Here is a 21,097-nt window from a genome sequence, read left to right on the forward strand (position 1 = left end):
GCATCCTCCCGCCGCCCCCGCCGCGGCCCCCGCGCCCGCCCCATGGTGAGTCTGCAGCAGCGTGGGGGGTCCCCGTGTCCGTGTCTCCCCTAGAAATCCAGCTGCAAAGCGCGTTTGCGAGCCGGTGGGGTTGAGCAAAAAAAAAAAAAAAAGGGGGGGGGGGGTGCGAGCAAAACTCCGGTAGCTTTTTTATTTTGGGGGGGTCCGTGCTGGGAGGGCGGCAGAACAGGCAGCGCTGCCTGCTTTGCAGCTCCCAGGCAGGGTTTGCGTGGGGAGGGGGGGGGGACTGTGCAAATTGGGGGTAGGGGAGGACCCCCCTCGTTAACCCAAGCTTGGACCCCCAGCGATGCATCCCACCCCATGGCATCGGTGCCCTGGCGAGCGCGACACACCCGAAAGTGAGCAAGCTGCTTTATTTCTGCTGGGTTGGGTTCTTTTTTTTTTGTTGTTTTTAAAATTATTATTTTTCTAATTAATGTCATTAATCAGTGCCTGAGCGGGGGTGAATTTCCAGGTGGCGAAGCGTGCGCGGGCAGCGGCGAGAGGGAAGCCCCCCGCTCTTGCGATGCCCTTCCGGCTGCTGCCGCCCGATCCTCGGCAAAACAAAACCCCTGCGTCTCGCTGGGAAAAAACCGGCCTTCAGCACCGTTCCTGCCCATGGCCACCCCTAAGGAAGGCGAACCCACCCTGAGACCCCCGGCAAGAGAGTTTCTGGCATCTTCCGCTAGCGTGCGGGGGGCTCGTTTCGATGGCTGTGTGCGATATGAATGCCTGGGCGCTGGTGTGAGGAAGGGAAAATCCTCCCCGAGGCCCTGGGGAGGGGAGGACGTGCCCCGTGTGCGGCTCTGGACGGTATCGCTCTTGCAGCGGCGCGGGCTGAGGATGATTTATTTAAGTGGTCTGAGCTTTTTTTTTTTTCCCCCATGCCCGAGCATCCTCTGACCGGTTGACGGGTGCGCTCTGGTAGCCTGGTGATCCCAAAGGGGTAGGAGGGACCGATCCTGGTGTGGGCAGAGCTGCCGGGAGCAGGATTCAGGCATCCTGGTGCAGGATACTGATAAATCCCATCCCACCCCATTGCGTGCCCTCTTCTCCCACGGGATGGGCTCGTTCCCGGGGGGAGATGAGGCTGCTTGCCCCGAGACGGCAGAAGAAGGACCAGCCGGACTTTTCCCCCCTTGATCTTTCAATGTCAGCTCTCTCGCAGGGTGAGCCGATGGGGTTTTATTGTTCTGGGGAGCGGAGAACAAAGGAAAATCTTCCTCCGGGGGCATTTTTGTGCTCCTCAGCTTGGACATGGGGCATGGGATGCGTCTTCCCCCATCGGGTTAATAGAGCGATGCCCGCGCAGTCCTGATGCCCGGTGGGTTGGTGCCGGGCTGCTCGGCGACTCCGGTCCCCATCTCTTAGTGAGATGAGCTAATTAAAGTCTTGCGGCAGAGTTTTTGGGGAAGTCCTGCTGAATTTGCCTGTCTTCTCTGCCAGGCTCTCCCTCCGACCGCTCTCGGAGATGAAGAGGCCGGCGGCGGAGCAGAGGGCGAAAGCCAGCTCAGGCTTTCCATGGCGAGCGGCAGGGCAGTGGGGGGTTTTGGCCGGCAGCGATTCTCAGATTGAATCCCACTAATTAAAACTAATTATTTGGCACTATCTCTAAATCCCACATATTCTGTTGCTTATTCACTTGTATAAGGCGATGGTCCCGTTGCTTTAGTCCTGAGTATTTCAGAGCTGGTTCGGGCTGGGACTCTTCTTCTCAAGAGCTTTTCCTATCATGCTTTTTTAAAAAAATAATTTATTTTATTTATTTTTTTCCCCCTTGTGGTTGTTTTCTCTGGGCGTAGCACAACGGCTGCATAGTCCGTCCGTCACGGGACGGACACCCCAGGCAGGGCAGAACCCCCAGATTGGTGATGGAGCTGGTGATTTTAAGTGTGCGCAGAGAACCTTTTCCCTTTGCTCAGCGAAGGGGCTGGAGCAGGTCCCCGCTGGTCACTGCTGTTGGTCTGGAGCTTCGGGGTCGGGGATCAGCCGTGTGGGGGGATGCGCTGGGACTGGTGGCTGCAGCCCACTTGCATTGCAGCTTGCCGTGTTGCCTTGCAACTGCGCTTCCCGTTGCGTTGCTTGGCTTTGCATCGCAGCTCTCCGTAGCGCGTGCCGGATCCCAGCCTGGCAAGAGCCAGGATCTTGAGCAGAGGACTTGAAGGTGGACTCATCCCAGGAGATGCCCGCTTCCAGCTCCGGTGCTGGCTGTCCTGCAGGCGTGAGGTCTCCTCTTCCTACCCTGGCTCCGAACGACCTGTCCAACCTATAATGCACTCCTAACATCCTTATAAGCTATAGGATGGGGTCAGCACGCTTTGCTGGACTCTCCCCAACCCCTGTGCTTAATTATCTGCATCATTAGAGGGCTGCTCGTTCCTCCAGCTCCGGGCCGTGATTTAATAGCAACTGCTATGGCAAGGCACCGAATCCCGTGAGGATACGGGCTAAGGGCTCTGCAGATGTAAATATAAGAGGAGGAACTGTCTGTCGACACTAATTTTAAGGGATGACCACCATGGAGGTCTGTGAGTAGGGTGTCTTCCAGAGCTGGGACCGTGATGGTGACTGGAGCATCCTCCTGGTCCCTAGCCCACCCGTGGAGTGCAAACCCACCCGTGGAGTGCAAACCCACCCGTGGAGTGCAAACATCCATTTAAGTCCATTTTAAACTCTGGAACAACCATACTTAGGTCTCCAAGCCTGGATTTTTATAGCTTGTGTCATCCGCCTGCTTGCAACCAACATCAGAGGTGGATGCCAGGCTGCAGGACGTGGGAATGCCAAGCCCAGCCCCGGCGAGGCTGGGGCTCTCCACGTGCCTGTTTTCGGGGGGTTTCGGCCGGCAGCGATTCTCAGATTGAATCCCACTAATTAAAACTAATTATTTGGCACTATCTCTAAATCCCACATATCCTGTTGCTTATTCACTTGTATAAGGCGATGGTCCCGTTGCTTTAGTCCTGAGTATTTCAGAGCTGGTTCGGGCTGGGACTCTTCTTCTCAAGAGCTTTTCCTATCATGCTTTTTTAAAAAAATAATTTATTTTATTTATTTCTTTCCCCCTTGTGGTTGTTTTCTCTGGGCGCAGCGCAACAGCTGCATAAGGAATAGGGATGTGGTTCTCCTCCCGCAGAGGCTGGCATCCCGGCTTCGCCCGCATCCCTGTGGGGACCCCGTCCCGCTCTCCCCGTCCCAGGCTGGGGCCACCGGGCTGGGGCCAGTGACCCTCGTACGACGCCGTCGGGGACACTTCGTGTTGTTGTCGGGGACACACGAGCGGTGTTGATTTTGCAGAGAGGAAAGGAAATGATTTGACTCACACTGCTCTTTGCAACTTCTGGTTCTCTTTTTTTGGTGTTTCTTTTTAACCTCCCCTCGCCTTCCTCTTGTGCTTGGACACCGGTGGCTTCTCCGTCCTCCAGCTGCGATCCTTGCGTTTATTGAGCTTTTTCGAGGAAAATCCTGCATCTTCCTGGGAGGGAAGAGAGGGGGAAAAAACCAAAAAGCCCAGTTCTTGCTAATCACTTTTGTTTCCAGCTGCTGACCCCTTGCATGTGACCGGGGTTGGGTCGGAAAGTTTCTTTGCAGGAAGGAAAAGGGATTTGGCCGTCGGGGAAGACGAAACTGGAGAAGGAGCCCCCCTCCATCCCGGTTTTGCTTTGGACTGGCGGATGCTCGGAGTGGTTTCGGGCTGGCGCGGGCTGCAGCTCCTCTCCAGGATGTGTTTTGCCGTCTGCCGGAGACCGCTGAGCTGCAGTGCCGGCATCGCCGGCAGACGCTGCTCCTGGCTGGTCTGGCTCCGCCGTGCCGTGGATCCGTGCAGGATGGTGACCGCCGGGCTGCCGGGAAGGTGGGTGGGAGCGATGGAGGTGGGAAGGAGGCGGGCGAGCGCTTGCTTCGGGGCGTTCGGTGCGTGATGGGGCCGATTTTAGGGCAGCAGGATTTGGTAGGTGCTGGCGGACGGGGCCGGATTCCGCGCGTCCCCTGTGGATCCTGCCCTGCGATAAATTGCTCTGGCACAAAGAGGGACGGGGTGTAGGTTTGCTGGCATGGCTTCAGCGGGATGCTTGGGACTTCTTGAGCACACAAGCTGCCGTGCAGGTGGTTTATATTAATTACGGGCAAGTTATTTATATAATATCGATGTAGGTGTTAACGTGCGGTCGGGTATTTTTGGTTTTAAGGTGTGTATTTACGTGCTGGCTGTGCGAAAGGGCACGGCAGAGGTGCAGGGGGGCATTGGCAGGCAGCCTGACTGTGCCACCGGTTTGGGTGTCACCATCCCCGCATGGCACGTGCTTTACCGGGGTGTCCAACGCGGGTGGGTTTGACCACCCGTGGGTGGTCTTGGTAGTGTTAGGTTTACGGTTGGACTCGATGATCTTAAAGGTCTTTTCCAACCTACGCGATTCTGTGATTCTGTGATTCCGTGGGTGCTGCTGGTCCCTGTCCCACAGGCTCAGGGATGGCTGGAGGGGGCCGAGGGCTCCCCATTGCATCGGTCCCTTGCAGAGGACCGCTCCATCTAAGCTAGGATGGCATCCTCCGCCGGCTCTTCGATGCCATCCCAAGGATGCTCCTGGGTTTGCTGAGCTGCTGCCGCTCGAGGACCGTTGTGGGATGCAGCTGGTGCCGGGGAGGGATGCTCGGAGGTGGGATGCAGCGGTGCCCTGGGATGCGTGGTGCCGGGGTGTATCGTCATGCAAACAAGGCTGTTCTAAACGGTGCAGCGCTGGAGGAGGACTCTCCTCCCGACACCACGCCTGCAAAATTGTATCAACAAATCTATGAAGATATTTCTCCTTTTCCTTAGTTTTTGTTTTGGTTTTTTTTATTGCAAATCAGAATCAACCTAAATGACAAAGCCGCATCCAGGTAGGACTGAGCAGGGAGCTGGCTTCCTTTCCTTCGTTATTTGCAGGTTTAAAAATATATATGCTGAAGCTTGTTTGTTGTTTTTTTTTTTTTTTTTAAATCCTGAATCTGTGAAGGAGGCTCTAACCTGAGCTCACGCTGTTGGAATTCCCCACTGCGCCTGGGAGAGGCTCCTCGCCTCCGATCGCTTCCAGATGCCGTTCCCGCTTCGGCTCTTCCCCTTGCAAAATGTCTCCCCCAGCTCGCCGGCAGCCTTGCCGAAGTTTTCCCGGACGGATTTGGCATCCCGATATCCGGCCGGCCTGAGCCAGCAGAGCCTCAGTTTTTTTAACCGGAGTGTGATGCCGGTGGTCTGAGGTCAGATCTTGCACAAGCCGGAGCCCCAGGTCAGATCCTGTGTCAGGTTTTGAGCTGCTTGCGACATTTCCATCAGGTGGTTTTTTAATTTCCTTTAAAAAATAAATATATATATATATATAAGCTGGGCTGGAATCCCTGCTGCATCCCCTGCCCACGCTGCCGACCACGCAGAGCTTCCCTGAGCCCCAAAGTGGGGAAACTGAGGCAGGACAGCGCCGAGCAAGAGTTGAGGATGCTTTAACGCTGCAAAGCTGCTGCTCTGGGGCTTTGCCGATGCTGTATGCACGCTGCCAGCCGAGCATCCCCATGGCGGGTAATAAAACACCCCTGTCTGGGTATTAAAACCCCGTCCCGGCAGCTCCGTGGCCGTCGAGCTCGTCCGAGCCCCTCGGTGTGGGGTTTGTGGGGTGGGATTTTATGGCACGAGGATGGATCCGGACCCGCCTGGGTTGGGAATGGAGGAGACCGCCGAGACATCGTGGGGAAAAATGGAGTGGAAAGTGAGAGATAAGGGGGGAAAAAATGCAGAGAGAGGGGATGCGAGTGGATTGGGGGGATGCAGGACTGAAGGAGGAGCGGGGTGTGGGATGTGGGGATGGTGTCAAAAAGGAAGGGGAACGACGGGCTTTAGGGGTTAAATGTGATGCTGCCTTCCCCGTGCAGGGTTAAAGTGGAAAACAAGACCTCAGGAACCACGCCAAGGGGTGGGAAGTCCTTGTGCCCGTCCCTGTATGATAACCAGCGGTGCTTCAAAACAAAAAAATAGAAGGGAAAAAAAAATATCACAAAGAGCCGTCTGTTCGTGCAGATATGGGCTCAACAGGTTTCCCTCCCAGGCCGCGTCTGGGTAGCGAGATCTGGTATTTGGGGTGGGGGGAGCCGAGGGTGGCCAAGAGCCTGGCTTTCAAAGCACTCTATTTATGCAACAACAAAAAAACCCCAGCTATTTGTCCTCAAAAATATTACCTCTGCCCTTTTATTTTTTCTGTCGCGAGGTGATGGCAGCCCTTGCTGGCTGGTGCAGGCAGGGTGGGAAGGTACAGGCAGCTCCCGATGAAGGGCTGGAGGAGCTGGGGAGGCTTTTGCAATAAAAATATGGGTGAATGCAAGGGTTTGGTGCCCCGGCACCGTGTTGGGGGAGGATAAAACCTGTCCCGACGCTGCCAAGCCCCTGCATCCCCCGGCAAATTCGGCTTTAGCATCCTTTGGCATCCTTATGGTCCTTCAGCGTCTGCTGTGGAGCTGGGGCTTCCCAGGCCCCTTTGCTACCTAATTAACAAAGTCGCTGCTTAATTCCGACTACATTTACAAGTTAAATTGTCAGATTATCTGTATTATGCAAATGCATATTTAAATCTTAATTATTTATTTGCCTGGCTCGCCTAAATGCATGGGGTGTCTGTAAATCAGCGGCTTTAAGGCTGGGGATGCTCTTCCCTTGGAAGCGCAGAGTTTTGCTAAGAAATAAACCCAAAATAGGCTTTGTTTGGTCTGATGAGTGATGCTAAACACCCCAGCTTGCAAACAGCAGCAATTTCTCATGTCTATTTCTTTCTTTTTATTTCATTTAGGGAGGTTTTTATCACAGGAGGCTCATCCTTAAATAGCGGTCGTTTATTTTTAGGTCGGTCGCAGCTTCGGATAATCCGGCTTGGCTGGGCAGCCTTGCTTTTCCTCCCATTCTTGGGGATTTAATAGAAATAGGTTTATTGAATTATTTTATTTTTGATAAAATAATTTCATAAATTTAATAAATTACTAATTTAATAAAAAACCCAGTTAGGGTGGGGGATGGGGGTTCTGCTGGCTCTTCCGTGCTCTCCTGGCCAGGGAGCATCCCCCGGGATGCTGGGGTGAGGATCAGCAGGGAAACCTCTATCGAAAAATCGCATCCCACACTGGAATTACACCTTTGGCTTGGCCAAAGCGTGGTCGGGAAACAGCTGGATTATCTCCCGCTAAATACCGGCCGAATGAATAAGCTCCTGGTCCCGGGGCGATAGCGATCGGGGTGACGTGAGGGATGTGCCGGGCTTGGAAACACCTCGCTCATGCCAAGTAGAGACGTTTTCTCCGGAGGAGGAGGAGGATGAGCTCACCTGGATTTTATTCCCCTCCCAGCCTGGCTTTTGCTCTCTCCCCCCTCGGGAGGTAATTTTAACCGAGGGAGACTGGCGCCGGCGATGGAGCGCAGACAGACGGATGGATGGACGGCTGCCTTGCTTCAGGTCTGGCTGGTGGAAGGAGGAGAAACGCCGTCTCCATCTCCCCCTTCCTCTTTTTTAGCAGCCCCCGGGGGGTCCGGTCCTCGATGGGGAGGATGATGGATGGGAGGGATTCGGTGGCTCGTCCCTGCCTTGCACGTGTCCCCTCTTGCCTCTGCAAGTCCCGAAAATGCCCATGCCCCCCGGGGATGCTCCCGCAGCGGGGCTGAGCCCCTCAAAGGACTGATCCTTAATAGGGGAAGGGATGCGGCTGTTGGGTTTTTGTTTTAATCTGCCCGAAGCCACGAGCATCCCGGAGGGGAGATGTCGGGGAGCGAGCGCAAGGTGCCTTCTGCCCCCCCCCCCCCCCTCAAATTAGAAATCGTAATTTAACTGCAGGCTGGTAGGCAGGAGGGGAAACTGAGGCAGGCGGTGTTAGCTGGGAGCCTGGGGAGGAAAAGGAGCAAAATTCCGCTTGTTTAGGGTTTTTTTGAGGGCTCTGGGATAAAGGACGTTCATTTCCTGCCGGGATCAGCTGCCGGATGGGTTGAGCCGCCCGCGGCGAGTGCTGGAGACGGCGGCTCTTGACCCGGTGGACGCCTGAACCGCCATGGGTTTTTTTCTGGACCTTGGGCTGGGAAGAGCCGATTGCATCGGCTGATGGCGGGGAGACTGCTCGGGAGGCTGGAAAACAATCCTGGGGAGACCGGCAGCCATCCGGCTCCCAGCTCTTCCAGTCGAGCTGGAAAGACCAGCTTCGGGCAAGACCTCGGATCCTCCCCGGCAGGGCCCACGTGCTCCGAGGGATCGCAGTCGCCGGCGGATCCAGGGCTGCAGCATCCTCCCGGGGGGATGCTGTGGGGAAGGAGGCATCCCCCTGCCCACCCCCAGGCAGCTCGGAGCATCCTCCTCATCATCCGTACAGGCAGGGGCCGATGCTGCGCCATGAAGTGCTTTAGCAGGAGCTCCCCGGGGAGAGTTTAACCTCGTTAGCGAATCCTATAATTCACCGCTCTAAATAAAAAGGCTCCTTATCAGCGGCGATGGTGGATGCTCCGGTGGATTCAGGGCTGCTGGAAAGACCCTGCTGCAGGATGGTGAATTTTTTGGGGCACTTGCAAAGCGGCCCCAAGTGCATCTGGTTTGGCTGTTGATTGCCCCAAGCCCTCTGGTTTAATTGCTCCCCCCAGCAAATGGTGGAGGTAGGAGAAAGCAGAGCTGCTTTGGCTGGAGAGGGAAGATGCGGAGCCATCCCTTGTCCTCCCAGCGCCTCTGTGGAAAGCCTCATCCCTGGGGAGAAGTTCCCAGCCTTGATGATAGGAGAAAGCATCTCAGAGATGCTCCGTGGTTTCCTTCCCCATCCCTTGCACAGGGACATACCCTCTTTGTTAAAATTAATGGGATTTTAAGAGCGAAGCGTGCCTTGGGGAAGGCTTGCACCGGCTTGGTGGCTCCCAGCATCTCTCACCTTCGCTTTTCCCAGCTGGAGGAGATGGAGAGAGGTAAGGAAGCCTCCTGCCCTTCAGAGTTTCCCCTCGGAAGCATCTTCTCTGCCTGGCCTCAAGCACCTTGCAGAGAGCACCTTCCTGGTCCTGTCCAGGCCACCGCTCCCCATCTGCTTTGCCCTTCCTTCCGCTGAACTGGGCTGAGATTGTTCCTCATGTTTTTTTGGGGGAGAATTATGACTCCCACCATCCCCCATCCATCCCACTGGCACAGAGGGAAGAGCAAAGCTGGCTCCTGGCTGAGATAGCAATGGGCTGGCTCGTTTTCCCCCTTCACCCCACCTCGCTGCTCGTTAGCTGGGGGAATTAAGCTGGATGCAGAGCAGCTGTCCTTGCAGAGAGGCTTTTCTTTGAGAAGCAGCGTGGCAGAAGGGTTTCTGTGCATGGGAACTCCTCGGCAGGGTTTTTCCTTCCCCAAATCGTAAAGATATTACAGCGCTGGGCGAGGATGCGTCATTTGAAAAGTTTTGGGGGAAGAGATACTAGAGATGTAGGATTAAGGAGCATCCTCCGTGCGAGAAGGCAGGAGAGCTGCGGAGCGTCCCAGGATGAGCAGGGCTGCATCCCCCTTTCCCTGGGAAAGGGCATCACCCCCTTCCTAAAAATCCAAGTGAGTCATGGAAGGGGATTTCGGTGGGAAAGGCCACGAGGTGTTGGGGAAACCTGTGGCGAGGTGTGGGCTCTGAACGGCCGTGTCTCCTCCTTAAAAGCAGCTGGAAGCCCGGCCCTGGGCGCTGCCGGCGCTGGAGGAGGTGGGTGGCTTTGCGGAGACCGCGCGCGTCCTCTGCGCCATGTGATGGCTCGCCGGGGCCCTTCTGCTGGTCCCCCGGGGCTGGTTCCCCCGTCGGTGCTTGGAGCTGCCCTGGGTGGGGATCAGTAGGGATCCACTGGGTCCTCCGAAGGTGGATGGCCGCTAAGCAAAGCGTGCCTCGCGTGCTGCCCGAAGCCGTGGCCCTAAGGATGTTCTCCCTTTTCCCTTCGCCAGGGGAAGAGAGGATGGCCTTGTAGATCCCGCCGAGCTCCTGCCTGCTCTGCTTGGACCAAGACGACAGACCGTAAGTAGCTGTGACCTCCCGCCAGCTTATTGTGCCCTGATGGGGACCAGCTTCAGCCTTTCCCGCTGCCGGGGATGCTGGAAAAGGTCTCCCCGAGACGAGCATCCCCCTCCCGGCGTGGCTGATGGGGTTAACGGAGCATTGAGGCGATGCTGGGGGTGCAAAGCGATGGAGCGGGTTATTTTCCGGATATCTTTCTCCGTGGACCTTAACACGCGAGAAGAGAGCAGGGGAGGTGCGCAAGCTCGCTGGTGTAGGGGCAGCGGGGGTAAATCCATACGGCTGCTTCACCCCGGAGGTTTTGGGGCTGGAGGACTTGAGCTCAAGGGTGAGGTTACCCTGGGGGTTACGTGAGCCCAAAACTGGCCCCTTCGCCAGCAAAAAACAGGAGGTGTGGAGGAAACGGCAGGGAAACCGCGGGGCTGCCGTGGCAGGCGGGGTTAAGGTGGCACTTGGAGCCTTGCAAAGGGGACGGCGACTGGGCAGGCGGCTTTTGAGCCCCCAAAAGGGGATCCCCGTCGTCAAAAGCCCCTGGGGATGGTAGCTGCTTGCGGGATGACTTAGCCCTGGGGCTTGAGATCCCGTAATTTCCCCGGAGAGCTGGGGTTGAATCCGGTCATTGCTCGGGTTTGGGCTGGAGGTGGGCTGGAGCATCTCGATGGTTTTGTTTTTTACCTCCCTGGGCTGTTTGCGTCCCCGCTGTAAGGGGGCGGCTGCTCCCGGGGGAGCAGGCAGCGGGGCAAGGCTGCCTTCACCCTGCCTGCACCCCAAGATTGCTGCCTTCCCCTTTCGGCTGCTTTTTGGGGGGGGTTTAGACCAAAGCGCGAGTGCAAAGCCACGTTGCCGAAGCCGCTCTCACCGTTGCCGCCTGCGTCCCTGGGCAGTCCCCGAGGATGGAGATGCCGGCGAGTAAACATGGCAACGAGGTGATGGTGGCGGCAAATGGGGACCGGCTGGGGCAGGTAGGAGGAGGGGGTGGCCGGCCCCACACTGGGGGCTCTCGAGGCTCGGCGATGAAATCCCATGGGTATAAAATCGTCACTCGTGTCGTTAGCGTGGGGTTGTCCCCACACAGCTCTCCTCCGGCAGCTCGGTTATATTTGCTGGGTTATAGCGAGCCACATCCGGCAAAAAGGGACTTTTATATTTTTTTTAAATAGGAAAAGAGTGATTAAACCTATATAATATAGCCTAACACACCGAGGAGGAGCCGTGTAGCTCCTTCGGTAGCATGGGGTTACCCCAGAGGCATGGGATGCTCAGGTATACCCACGGAGCTGGCATTTGGGGCCGTACGAAGGGATTCGGGTCCCATCCCTGTGTTTTTCCTGCTGCAAGGATTAAAAAAAAAAAAGAATAGTGGGAGAGGAGAGGAGAGATGGTGGCAGCGCTGGCCTGAATCGGGTTTCAGCTCCCGAGCGCGTTAAAAACAACAGTGCTGTGAAAGGCAGGAGCAGCCCGGATTTATTCTGGGGACCTGCTGCTGTGGAAATACTTGTCCTGCCTGAGCTTATTTGATGTTGCTGCCTCTAAAATTGCACCCTTGTCACAGGTAAATGTGTTGTTAAGGCTTACAGGCCAACGAGGGGGGTTTTTTCCCCTATCATATATCTTTGGCCGGGTTATTATATGCCTAGGATACCACCGGCTAAAGAAACAACTCTGCCTCTCTTATTAAGAAGCAATTAAGATTCCTTTAAAGTGACTTGCAGGGCTCTTAAAATAGGATAAAAGTGGGTATCAGCGGCACGGGCTGGCTCTCTGTGCCCTCGGCGGGGCCGTGTCTGCTGTCGAACAGGCTTGACTTTTGCAGTGCCGCATCCTAGTGACCTCCTGCGTCCCCTGGCCCGCTGCGCTTCCAGATCGTGCTCTTGCAGTTGCTCTGCCCTGCCATTTTCTGGCTTTCTGGTCCCATTTTTTGGGATCCGCAGCATCCCTGGTCCCCCCCCAGCACCCCCATCCCACCGCAGCATCCCTGCTCCCCTCCCCACAGCATCCCCATCCCGCCGCAGCGTCCCTTGGTGGGGGGATCGCATCCAGACCCTGCTGCCTTTTGGCCTTGTGACCGTGGTCATTTGCAATCCCACGAGGTTTTTCTCCCCGCTGTGGGTCTCTGTTTCTTTCCCAGCTTGGGGGGGAAAAAAAATAAATCCCTGAGCACCTGGAGCTCGCAGCAGCCGGGACGAAGAAGCTTTGGGATGCCAGGCTGAGGATTTGGGTACCTTTGATGCTCTGCCAAGCCCAGGCAGCGCCTTGAGTTGGCCGGATCGTTTCCCCGGAGGATCGCCCCCGGCCACCTCCCATGTCGCGTTCAGGCTCCGGCACGCGATGCTTTTGCTGAGGCAGGATGTGGCCGAGCCGGCGTGGGGGGTAAGCCGGCATCTGCCAGGCTCCTCTGGCAATCCCAGCCCTACCGCGTGGAGAAAACCCGTGGGATGGGGGCTTGGAAGATCCCGGGGCTGTGAACTGCTTCCGTGGGGGTCGATCTTGGTGGTTGTCCTCAAAATGGAGTGCAGGATCCGTCCTGCTGGTCCCCGCGTGCCTTGAAGGCTCAGGAGAGATGGTCCGGCTGGGGTCGAAGGGGTCTGTGCTGTCCCGGCCGTCTGTCCGTCTCCCTTCGGTTCCCGCTGCTGGGAGTGAATCCCTAGGGATTGCCGGTGCATCCCTTCCTCGGGCGTGATCCCTTCAAATCCAGCTCTGCTCCAGTTAAAAATAAATGCATGGTTTTTTGGGGTGAACCGTCGGAGATGCTCGTTTTCCGATGAGCATCCTTCTCACCCGGGGAAGCTGGACCGGGCAGCTCCGTGCCCCACGGATGTGTGGGACGGGGTGGTGGGAGCATGGGAGAGGTGTCCTCGCCTGGTGTCACGCTTCGTTTTCCCAATCCATGGGTTACCATGGAAACATAAAAGTACCAAGAGCTTTTGCTGCGTGGCCTGTTGGTCCACGGACGCTTTGCCGGGATGGCAGCGGGTGGCTGGCATCACCGTCCGCCCGCGCTGGGATGGGGTGGGGGGATTTATAATCACCCCCCACCTTTGTGCTTGCGCCATGACTTTAAATACATTTTCTTTTCTTTTTTTTTTTTTTTCCCCAAATGTGGGCTGGGAGCAGCTTGGCCGGTGCCCGCTGCCGCTTTGTGGATTGACGTGACTTAAATCTGGAGATGTTGGATCCGGCCGGAGCTGTCGAGGCCGTGGGGGGAAGGATGGAGATGCAGGGATGGGCTCCTCCGAGGTCACCCACGCAGCAGCAGGGTCGGTCCTGCGGTCGTTGCTGGCGTCTCCCGGGGGCTTTCCCGGGACGTGGTGAAATTGGGAGGCAAAACCCTGCTCTGGATCCGAGGGAGATGGGGAAACTCGGCGAGGAGCTTCGCAGCATCCCGGGGATGGGACTTTTCCTGTAATGCCAAGCTGGGGAAGGGGAGACCTGGCTGCGAAGACCGGGTGGCGGCAGGGCTTTTAAGTCATATATATGCAGTGATAATATTCAGCCAGGGGCTGCTTTGGAGGTGTGTTGCTCAGACATCAAAGAGAGGGGCTTTTTTTGGTTGCTTCTTCCAAGCGTGGGGAGCTGAATCCACCCGGGACTTTCCCCCTGGCTCCAGGGCTTGGCAGGGGAAGGCGATGCCTCGGAGCGAACGTGCGGGAGCGGTGGTCGAGGCACGCCTGCATCCCTTCCGTGAGAGGGGGCGAGCGCCGAACCTCGCCCTGCCAGCCGGGGACGCCGCCAGGGTGGCGGGAGCGGAGAGATGCTGCGGTGGGGAAAGCCGTGGAGGAGGAGCGGGGGGATGCTGCGGTGGGACGGGGATGCTGCGGTGGGACGGGGATGCTGCGGTGGGACGGGGATGCTGCGGTGGGACGGGGATGCTGAGGGGACCAGCAGGAGCCTTTAGCGTGGCTCCCTCCACCTCTGCGAGGACGGAGGGAGCTGGCTCGGGGTGTCGAGACCTTCCTGCTCAAAGCAGCCGTTCTGGTTTGGGCTGCGGATCTGGTAGCACGAGGCTGGGGGGAGCTTGAATTAATTCTGGGCGCGGGGGCAGCCTGGCTGTGCTCTGTTTAGCTCCGCGTTCCCCCAACGCTTCACTAAACAGCTTTCATTTTCCTTGGGGTTATTAACTGTGTTTCTCTTAGGTAAGTTTTGCATCAGGCCCAGCTTGTGCGTACAAGCCTGGGAAAAGATCATAAAGCCTTTAAAAAAATAAATAAAAAAAATAAAAAAAAAGCTGGTATGTAAAAGCAAACACTGGGGGTGAGAGCAGATTTTTCCCAGTGTCTTAAGGCAGCGGGAGGGGTGAAGCCCGTTTGGTGGGAAGCTTAGCTGGGTGATATGGCACCGAAGGAGAGAGCTGGGGGTGAATTTGGTGCTAAATTCGGGTCCCGATGCCCGGCAGGCACCCCAGCCCTGGGCAAATGGGGGTGCTCAGGCCCCCAGGGAGCATTGCCAGCCTCTGGCTGCCGCGGCAGATTTCCCCTCGGGGAATTCTGTGGCCAGTTTTGCCGGGCAAAAAACCCCCAAGAAAACACAAGCTGCTCTTTACTTCCCCTAATTTTATTTTTTTCAAGCAAATGTTAATGTATAAAGGGGCGAGATCCCCCCGGCTCTTCATCCCTGCTTGCTCCGACCCTTGAAGATGCAATCGTGGGTTTAATCTTCCCTTTCCTTCCCAAGCCAGGAGGGGCTCGTGGAGCCAGAAATACGGATGCAGGATGAGAGCCAGGGTGTAAATCAGGCGTGGGGGGGGGGTTTGCTTCCCCATCCTGGGGTCCCCGGGCAATGGCGGGGCTGAGCCCGGGCAAGATTCCCCAGGAAAGGGTTTATATCCGTGTTTTATGGCGGAGAAGCGGTTCAGGGGAGACGGGCGCTTTCCCAGGGTACCACCTCGCTCGTCCCTGTCCCTGTCCCCATCCCCGTCCCTCTGCTTTGCTGTCAAACAGACACAGTTTTCTGTGCTTCGTATCCCGTCCCGCTGCTCGTAGCGTGGTTTAATTGCCCTTAATTCCCTTTTAATTGCCCTTCCTGCCCTTTTTAATTAACTGCCTTTCCTGCCCTTTTAATTTCCAGGAGCCGGTGATGAGAAAGGGAAGAGCCTGGCTCTCATGGGACCATCTTTGGTCCCGTTTCACCTCTTTCTTGACGTATTTTGCCCCAAAAGCTGCTGCTCTTGCCTCGTTCTTGACTGGGCGAGGACGTGGCCCCGTCGGGTGGCAGGTGCTGGGTTTATTAACGGCGCTTTGTTAGGCAGGGTGGGGTGCTGAGATGGGTTCCCCCCCCCGTAAGGTGACTAAGCCCTTGAGTCCAGGACTTCCATCGCCCAGCCCAGGTATGCACCTTTCCTCTTGGCTGGGCATTTAACACGTCCTTCCCTCCCCTCCTCCGAGATGGGGCTGGTCCGGAGCAGGGAGCAGCTTGGTTACAGGGTGGCAAAGCCAAGCCCAGCTCTGAGCCAGGCTTAGAGTAGGATTCATCGTTGGGGAGCTGTTTATATCGGGGAGCAAAGTCTCCTGTGTACCCTAAAACTTCTCCCGGCTGGTAAGTTAATTTTGCACCCTTGCCGTGTCGCGACAGGATGGGGTTGAGCTGGTCCTGGGGTGGCTCCGACCACGGCTCTTTGCTGCCCTATTCCAGGAACGAGAGGTTTCGGAGGAAGAAAAAAGGCACCCCGCTTCCCCGGCCGGCGTTCGTGCATGCGTTAAGCTTGTGGCATCCCCCTTTCCCCGGGCCGGGATGGTTGAATCGAAGGTGTTGGAGGTTCCCCAAGTACGTGATGCTTTTTGCTTTGATCCCGCTCGGCTGCTCCTCTCCTTTCTGCCCGGCTCGGCGGCGGTGGCGGCACGTTTGGCTTCGTACCTGCGGTGGCTGGTGCCAGTCGGATGCTTGAGCCAGGGCTGGGCTTAAAACCTCCCCCCAGGTCCTCGCCACAGGCATCGATTTGGGCGCTTTAGGATTTTGCAGTTGAAACCCCACCGGGAGCTTGTTTTTCCTCTTTACTTCATTTTTTTTTTCCTTTTGGAATTTCGGTGTTTAACCTGGATGGCCGAGGCTCCTCGGGAACCGCGGCTGCTTGCCTGGCTTTTATAAACTCTGTATAAATCAAACCTTTGGTGGCTGCGGAGCAGAGAAATGTGAATTAAAATGGAAATAAATCCCTTGGGAAACCCTCGCACCCGCACGCCCAGAGGTGGGGATGGGGCAAGCGGGGGGGGCGATGCCTCCTGGACGGGGTTTTTGGGGATGGCTCCGATGGGTTTTGACCTCATCCGATGCCTTTCCCTCTTTTCCCACTCCAGGTGACAGGCGGCAGCCGCGATGAGAGCCCCGGCCCTCGCCTGATGCCTCTCCTGCTGATAAAAATGATCAACAAGTCTCGTGAGTCCCATGGGGGGGTCCTGTCTCCCTCTTTCCAAGCAGGGATGGGGGTCCCGGGGGATTTGCATTTGGAAATCTGGCTTTGGGGCCAAATTTGGCTGCGGCTCCAGTGGGGTGATGGAGTATTGGGGCACCCTGGGCGAAGTCGTGGCGGGGAGGGTGATTTTGGGGTCCTTGATCCTCTGGGGTTGGGCACCCGGAAGCCCTTGGGCTTTGCGTTAGAAAAACGAGGTGGAGGCACCCGGAAAGAGGGATCTGTTTGTGCAGCCTTTGACGCAAGGTGGGCAGGAGGAAACGGCACGGTGGCTTTTGGACCTGGGACAAAACCAACCTGGCTCCATCTTGGAGCCGCTCCTCTCGGGGGGAGGGGGGGACGACACCGTGCCAGCCAGGCTGTGTCGGGGACAGCTCCACAATCCCGGATCTAACCAGGACATCCCCGGGGGGCTGCAGGTCCCCAACGTCCCATTATCCAAACCCCGGGTACTGGCTTGACAGTGTTTTTCTTTTCCCCCTGCTCTCTGGGCGCGCAGGAGGGAAGATACTCGGGGTGCTGGCGCTGTTTCTGGTGATGGTTTGGTACTCGATCTACCGGGAAGACAGGTACATACAGCTGTGAGTGGCTTTTATTAAAGTTTAAAGGACCTCCTGCCCTTTTCTTTGCTCTCAGGAGGTGGTATCCTCCCGCCCGTCCCGCACAGGGATGCCGGAGCATCGTCTCGCTGGGTCCTGGGGGACTGGGGAGGTGGCACCGTCCCCGGCTGCTGCCGGAGGAGGGGGGACACGATACGAGGTTCCCCCTCGGCGTGTGTTGGCGGTCAGGCTCTGCGAGGTTTTCAGCAAATGCTGGTGTTTTTCTGAGCCCGGGAGGAAGGGAAAACCCACTCTCTTCCCAGTCCCGGCAATGCTGATGGAGACGGGGAAAGCGGAGAGTGTGAGGTCTATGAGCAGAGCAAGAGAGACCTCTTCTGATGCAAGGCTGCAAGCCCAGCAATTAAATACCCAAAGCAGAGCTGACCTTAAATCTGGCTGGCGATACCCCTGGCGCTGCCAGCACGGCTTGAATCCCACTGCGGTGGTGCCAGGGCCCCCATTGCCAGGAGGGGATGCAGAGGAGCAGGCATCATTTTTTTCTTTTTTTTTTTTTTTTAAACCTCTTCCCTTACAGCTTTTATTTCCCCGTGCAAGAAAACAAGACGACGTGTCCCCTCGGGGAGGTGGAAAAGAAAGCGGCGCAGCTCATCGGGAAGTGAGTATCGGGGTTGGGAGCAGAGGGGGGAGCCAGGACCTCCTCCCCGTGCCGTCCCCCCGTCCTGGTCTCACCGGCCCTTTGCTCCTCGGCAGCTACACGAGGGACCACCCGCTCTTCTTGCAGCTGAAGGACTATTTTTGGGTGAAGACGCCGTCGCTCTACGAGCTGCCCTACGGCACAAAAGGAAGCGGTAAGCCTCGGCAGCGCTCGCCGTGGGTTTCTGTCTGTCTGTGCTTCTTAAAAACATCTGCAGGTTGACTTTTTTTTTTGGCGGGGGACACACACTATTTTCTGTCTTCCTCCTCCCTAGCAAGTTGTTTCCTTGATTTTTAGACTTTGTGGTGCGTAACTACTTGCCCTGGGTGCACGTGGTCCCTATAAAAGAGATTAGGGTGGGCCAGGCTTTACTAAGCCCCAGCCAAGGATTATCTGCCCACATCTGGGGGGAGCTGGGATTAATGGCAGGGGGAGATCTGGCAGCACCCAGGGTGTTGTAGCAGGCAGGAGCTGCCTTTGCTCACCTTCCCCTCGCCCTTGCTTTGCAGAAGACGTCCTCCTGCGCTTGCTGTCGATCACCCACTACTCCCTGCCCGAGAGCATCCAGAGGTAACTCCGGGGTGGGTTTTGGGGCTCTTCTGTCTTCCTCTCCATCGTTGCCCTCTTGGGGAGGGGGAAAATGTGCACGTTGTGGGCCCAAGATACGGCAAAATGAACCTCTGCGACCCAGGGTCGGTGGACGGAGCGTGGGAAGCTTTGTAGGGTGGACAGTGCAGGGTTAAACCCCCCTTGGGAGTTGAAACCACCTGGGTTTTGGAGCAGGTCTGGTTGAGATGGGGCTTTTCTCTCGCAGCCTGAAGTGCCGGAGGTGCGCGGTGATCGGCAACGGCCACCGGCTCCGCAACAGCTCCATGGGGGAGACCATCAACACGTACGACGTTGTGATCAGGTAACGGCCCTGGGCCCGTCCCATTGACCCCTCCCCAGTGCCACCTGCAGACGGGCTTGACGCCGGTGACGTCCCCATGTCCCCCCTCCAAGGCTGAACAACGCCCCAGTCCACGGTTACGAGCAGGACGTGGGCTCCAAGACCACCATGCGCCTCTTCTACCCGGAGTCGGCCCACTTCAACCCCAGGACGGAGAACAACCCCGACACGTTGCTGGTGCTGGTGCCCTTCAAACCCATGGACTTCCAGTGGATGGAGGCCATCCTCAACGACAAGAAGAGGGTGAGCGTGGCGGGGGAACTGGGTCCAACCCCTCCCTGACTGCTCCAGGGTCCAAGCCTACCCTCATCCCATCCCACCCCACCCCACCCCGGGGACCTGCCTTCTCTTGTTGGGACGCCACTGGACATCTCCATCCTCTCGTAGGTTCGGAAGGGGTTTTGGAAACAGCCCCCGTTGATCTGGGACGCCAACCCGGAGCGCGTGCGCATCCTCAACCCTTATTACATGGAAGTAACTGCTGCTAAACTGCTTAACCTCCCCATGAAGCAACCGCGGAAGGTCAAGCAGGTGAGGGGTGGGGATGGTTGGCACCCTGCTCCCCCCACCAAGGGGTGGCGTCCTGCCCGTTGTTCCCCCTGGCCACCCCCGCGCAGCTCGCTGAAGGCCCAAGGCTCTTCGCACATCTTCTCCTCCACCCTCTCCTTCCAGAAGCCCACCACGGGGTTGTTGGCCATCACCTTGGCGCTGCACTTCTGTGACCTGGTGCACATCGCGGGCTTCGGCTACCCCGATTCGGCCAACAAGAAGCAGACCATTCACTACTACGAGCAGATCACGCTCAAGTCCATGGCAGTAAGTATCTACCTCCGCTTTTTGTCCACATTACCCCTAATTTTTCCCCCCCGGGATGGGGGATCGCAGCCCAGGAGAGCTACGCCCTGCCCCGTTGGGTGATGCTGAGCGGCACCGGAGGCCCTCCCCGTGGGCACCCCTCGCTCCCCTTCCAGCATGGCCGTTGAGGTCCACCTTTGGGTGGTCATCATCCAACTTCTCCCTGTAGCCCCACGTCTTTGTGGTCACGGTGGAGAGTGGGATCTGGTTTATGTGCGAGCAGAAGGGCTCACGCCCAGGGGGCTTGGGCAGGGGGGGTCCTGTCCCTCCTTTTGGGGGGCTCCTCACTTCAGGTGAAGGTGCAGGGTCAACTCAACGCTGGTGGGGTGGACAAGGTGGGAGGGCTGGGAGGGGGCAGAAGGAAAACGCGTGGCCGCTCCTCGCTGGGCTCCGGCGTCACCCCCTGCTCCCCGTCCTGCAGGCGTCGGAGCACAACGTCTCGCACGAGGCGGTGGCCATCAAGCGGATGCTGGAGCTGGGTCTCGTCAAGAACCTCACCTACTTCTGAGGCCACCGGAGCTGCGCAGGGACAGCGTCCCCCGCCGCGGAGGGGGGGACACCACGCCGGCACGGCCGGAGCCGGGCGAGGGCAGAGCAGCGTCCTCGTCACCGCCGCCACGTCGCCCTGGGACTCTTGGAGCGAGCGGGGCTGGGGCTGCGGGGGCCGCGCTGGACCGTGGCCCCCCCGGGCATTTGGGGGGGGCGCAGGGAGCCCCGCGGGGCCGTGCCGCGGCATCGCGGCCGGCGCCTTTTCCTACCGACACACTGAAGCTGCCGAGGACCTGGAGGGGATTTTTGGGGTGGGGGTTCCTCCCTCCCAGCGGGCCTGGGGGGGCGAGGGCAGGGGCAGGAGCCCTTGCCCTGGGCTTTCTCTTTCCCTTAATTCTCTCATGTTTGGACGAGGGCCCCGCTGAGGGGCTGATCTTGGGGGTCCCAGGCCCCCCCTGGGGAGCAGGAGCCTTTGGGGGCCCTGCCCTGGTCCCCCCCCCAAATATTTAATTCCCCCTTCCCTTTTTTTTTTTAAATTTTCTTGTTACTCGGCGGCCCTGTCCCGTGCCTTAGCGCTGGCGCGGGGGCTCGTCCCCCCAGCCCCCCCGGGCGGGGACACCCTGGGGTGCCTGGCCTCGGGGTGGGCCGCTGTCCTTTGGGGGGTGGTTTAATTTAATTAATTTAAAAGCTTATTTATCGTGAAGCCTCCCCCGTGCTGCGCGTGCCACTTGTGTTGGTGACGGGTGGCCTCAGGTGGGGGGGCTGGCGGGGTGCTCGGCCCCAGGGGGACAGGGGTTTGGGGGTGTCCCACCCCCCCAGAAGGGGGTTGAATGGTGCCTTCCCCCCCCGGTGCAGGGTCCCTGGGTGTGGGGGTCCCCTGGGACCCATGGGTGGGGGTGTGAGGGGCTCCTGCCGGCACCCAATAAAGGTCCTGGTGAGGCTGGGCTGGGTGCTCATGCCCAGGTCCCTGGGCTTGTGTCCTTGTGTCCCCGTGTCCCCAGATGCTCCAGCCCATGTCCCTGTGTCTGACCACGTCCCTGTGTCCCCATATGCCCCAGCCCACATCCCCAAATGCCCCTGTCCCTGACCACGTCCCTATGCCTCAC

The 21,097-nt window shown here is 57.8% G+C and overlaps 1 protein-coding gene across 4 annotated transcripts; it reads left to right on the forward strand.

Annotated features, from left to right (window-relative positions):
- ST3GAL4 (ST3 beta-galactoside alpha-2,3-sialyltransferase 4) lies at nt 1-21,085 on the forward strand. 4 transcript variants are annotated; one of them, XM_072884711.1, is made up of 12 exons: nt 1-45; nt 9,972-10,041; nt 16,332-16,410; nt 16,944-17,025; nt 17,579-17,659; nt 17,755-17,852; nt 18,208-18,268; nt 18,513-18,608; nt 18,701-18,890; nt 19,035-19,178; nt 19,320-19,463; nt 19,924-21,085. In XM_072884711.1, exons 3-12 carry the CDS (start codon nt 16,374-16,376, stop codon nt 20,008-20,010), a joined length of 1,020 nt encoding a protein of 339 aa, XP_072740812.1. In that variant the 5' UTR covers nt 1-45; nt 9,972-10,041; nt 16,332-16,373; the 3' UTR covers nt 20,011-21,085. The 4 variants fall into 4 exon arrangements, with proteins under 4 accessions (XP_072740812.1, XP_072740810.1, XP_072740811.1 ...); XM_072884709.1 differs by lacking the exon at nt 1-45 and adding an exon at nt 15,670-15,801; XM_072884710.1 differs by lacking the exon at nt 1-45 and adding an exon at nt 15,670-15,801 and having other exon boundaries at nt 16,944-17,013.
- The last annotated feature ends 12 nt before the right edge of the window (nt 21,086-21,097 follow it).

The sequence above is a fragment of the Ciconia boyciana genome, chromosome 20, assembly GCF_034638445.1.
Source record: "Ciconia boyciana chromosome 20, ASM3463844v1, whole genome shotgun sequence".
NCBI classification, from domain to species: Eukaryota; Metazoa; Chordata; class Aves; order Ciconiiformes; family Ciconiidae; genus Ciconia; species Ciconia boyciana.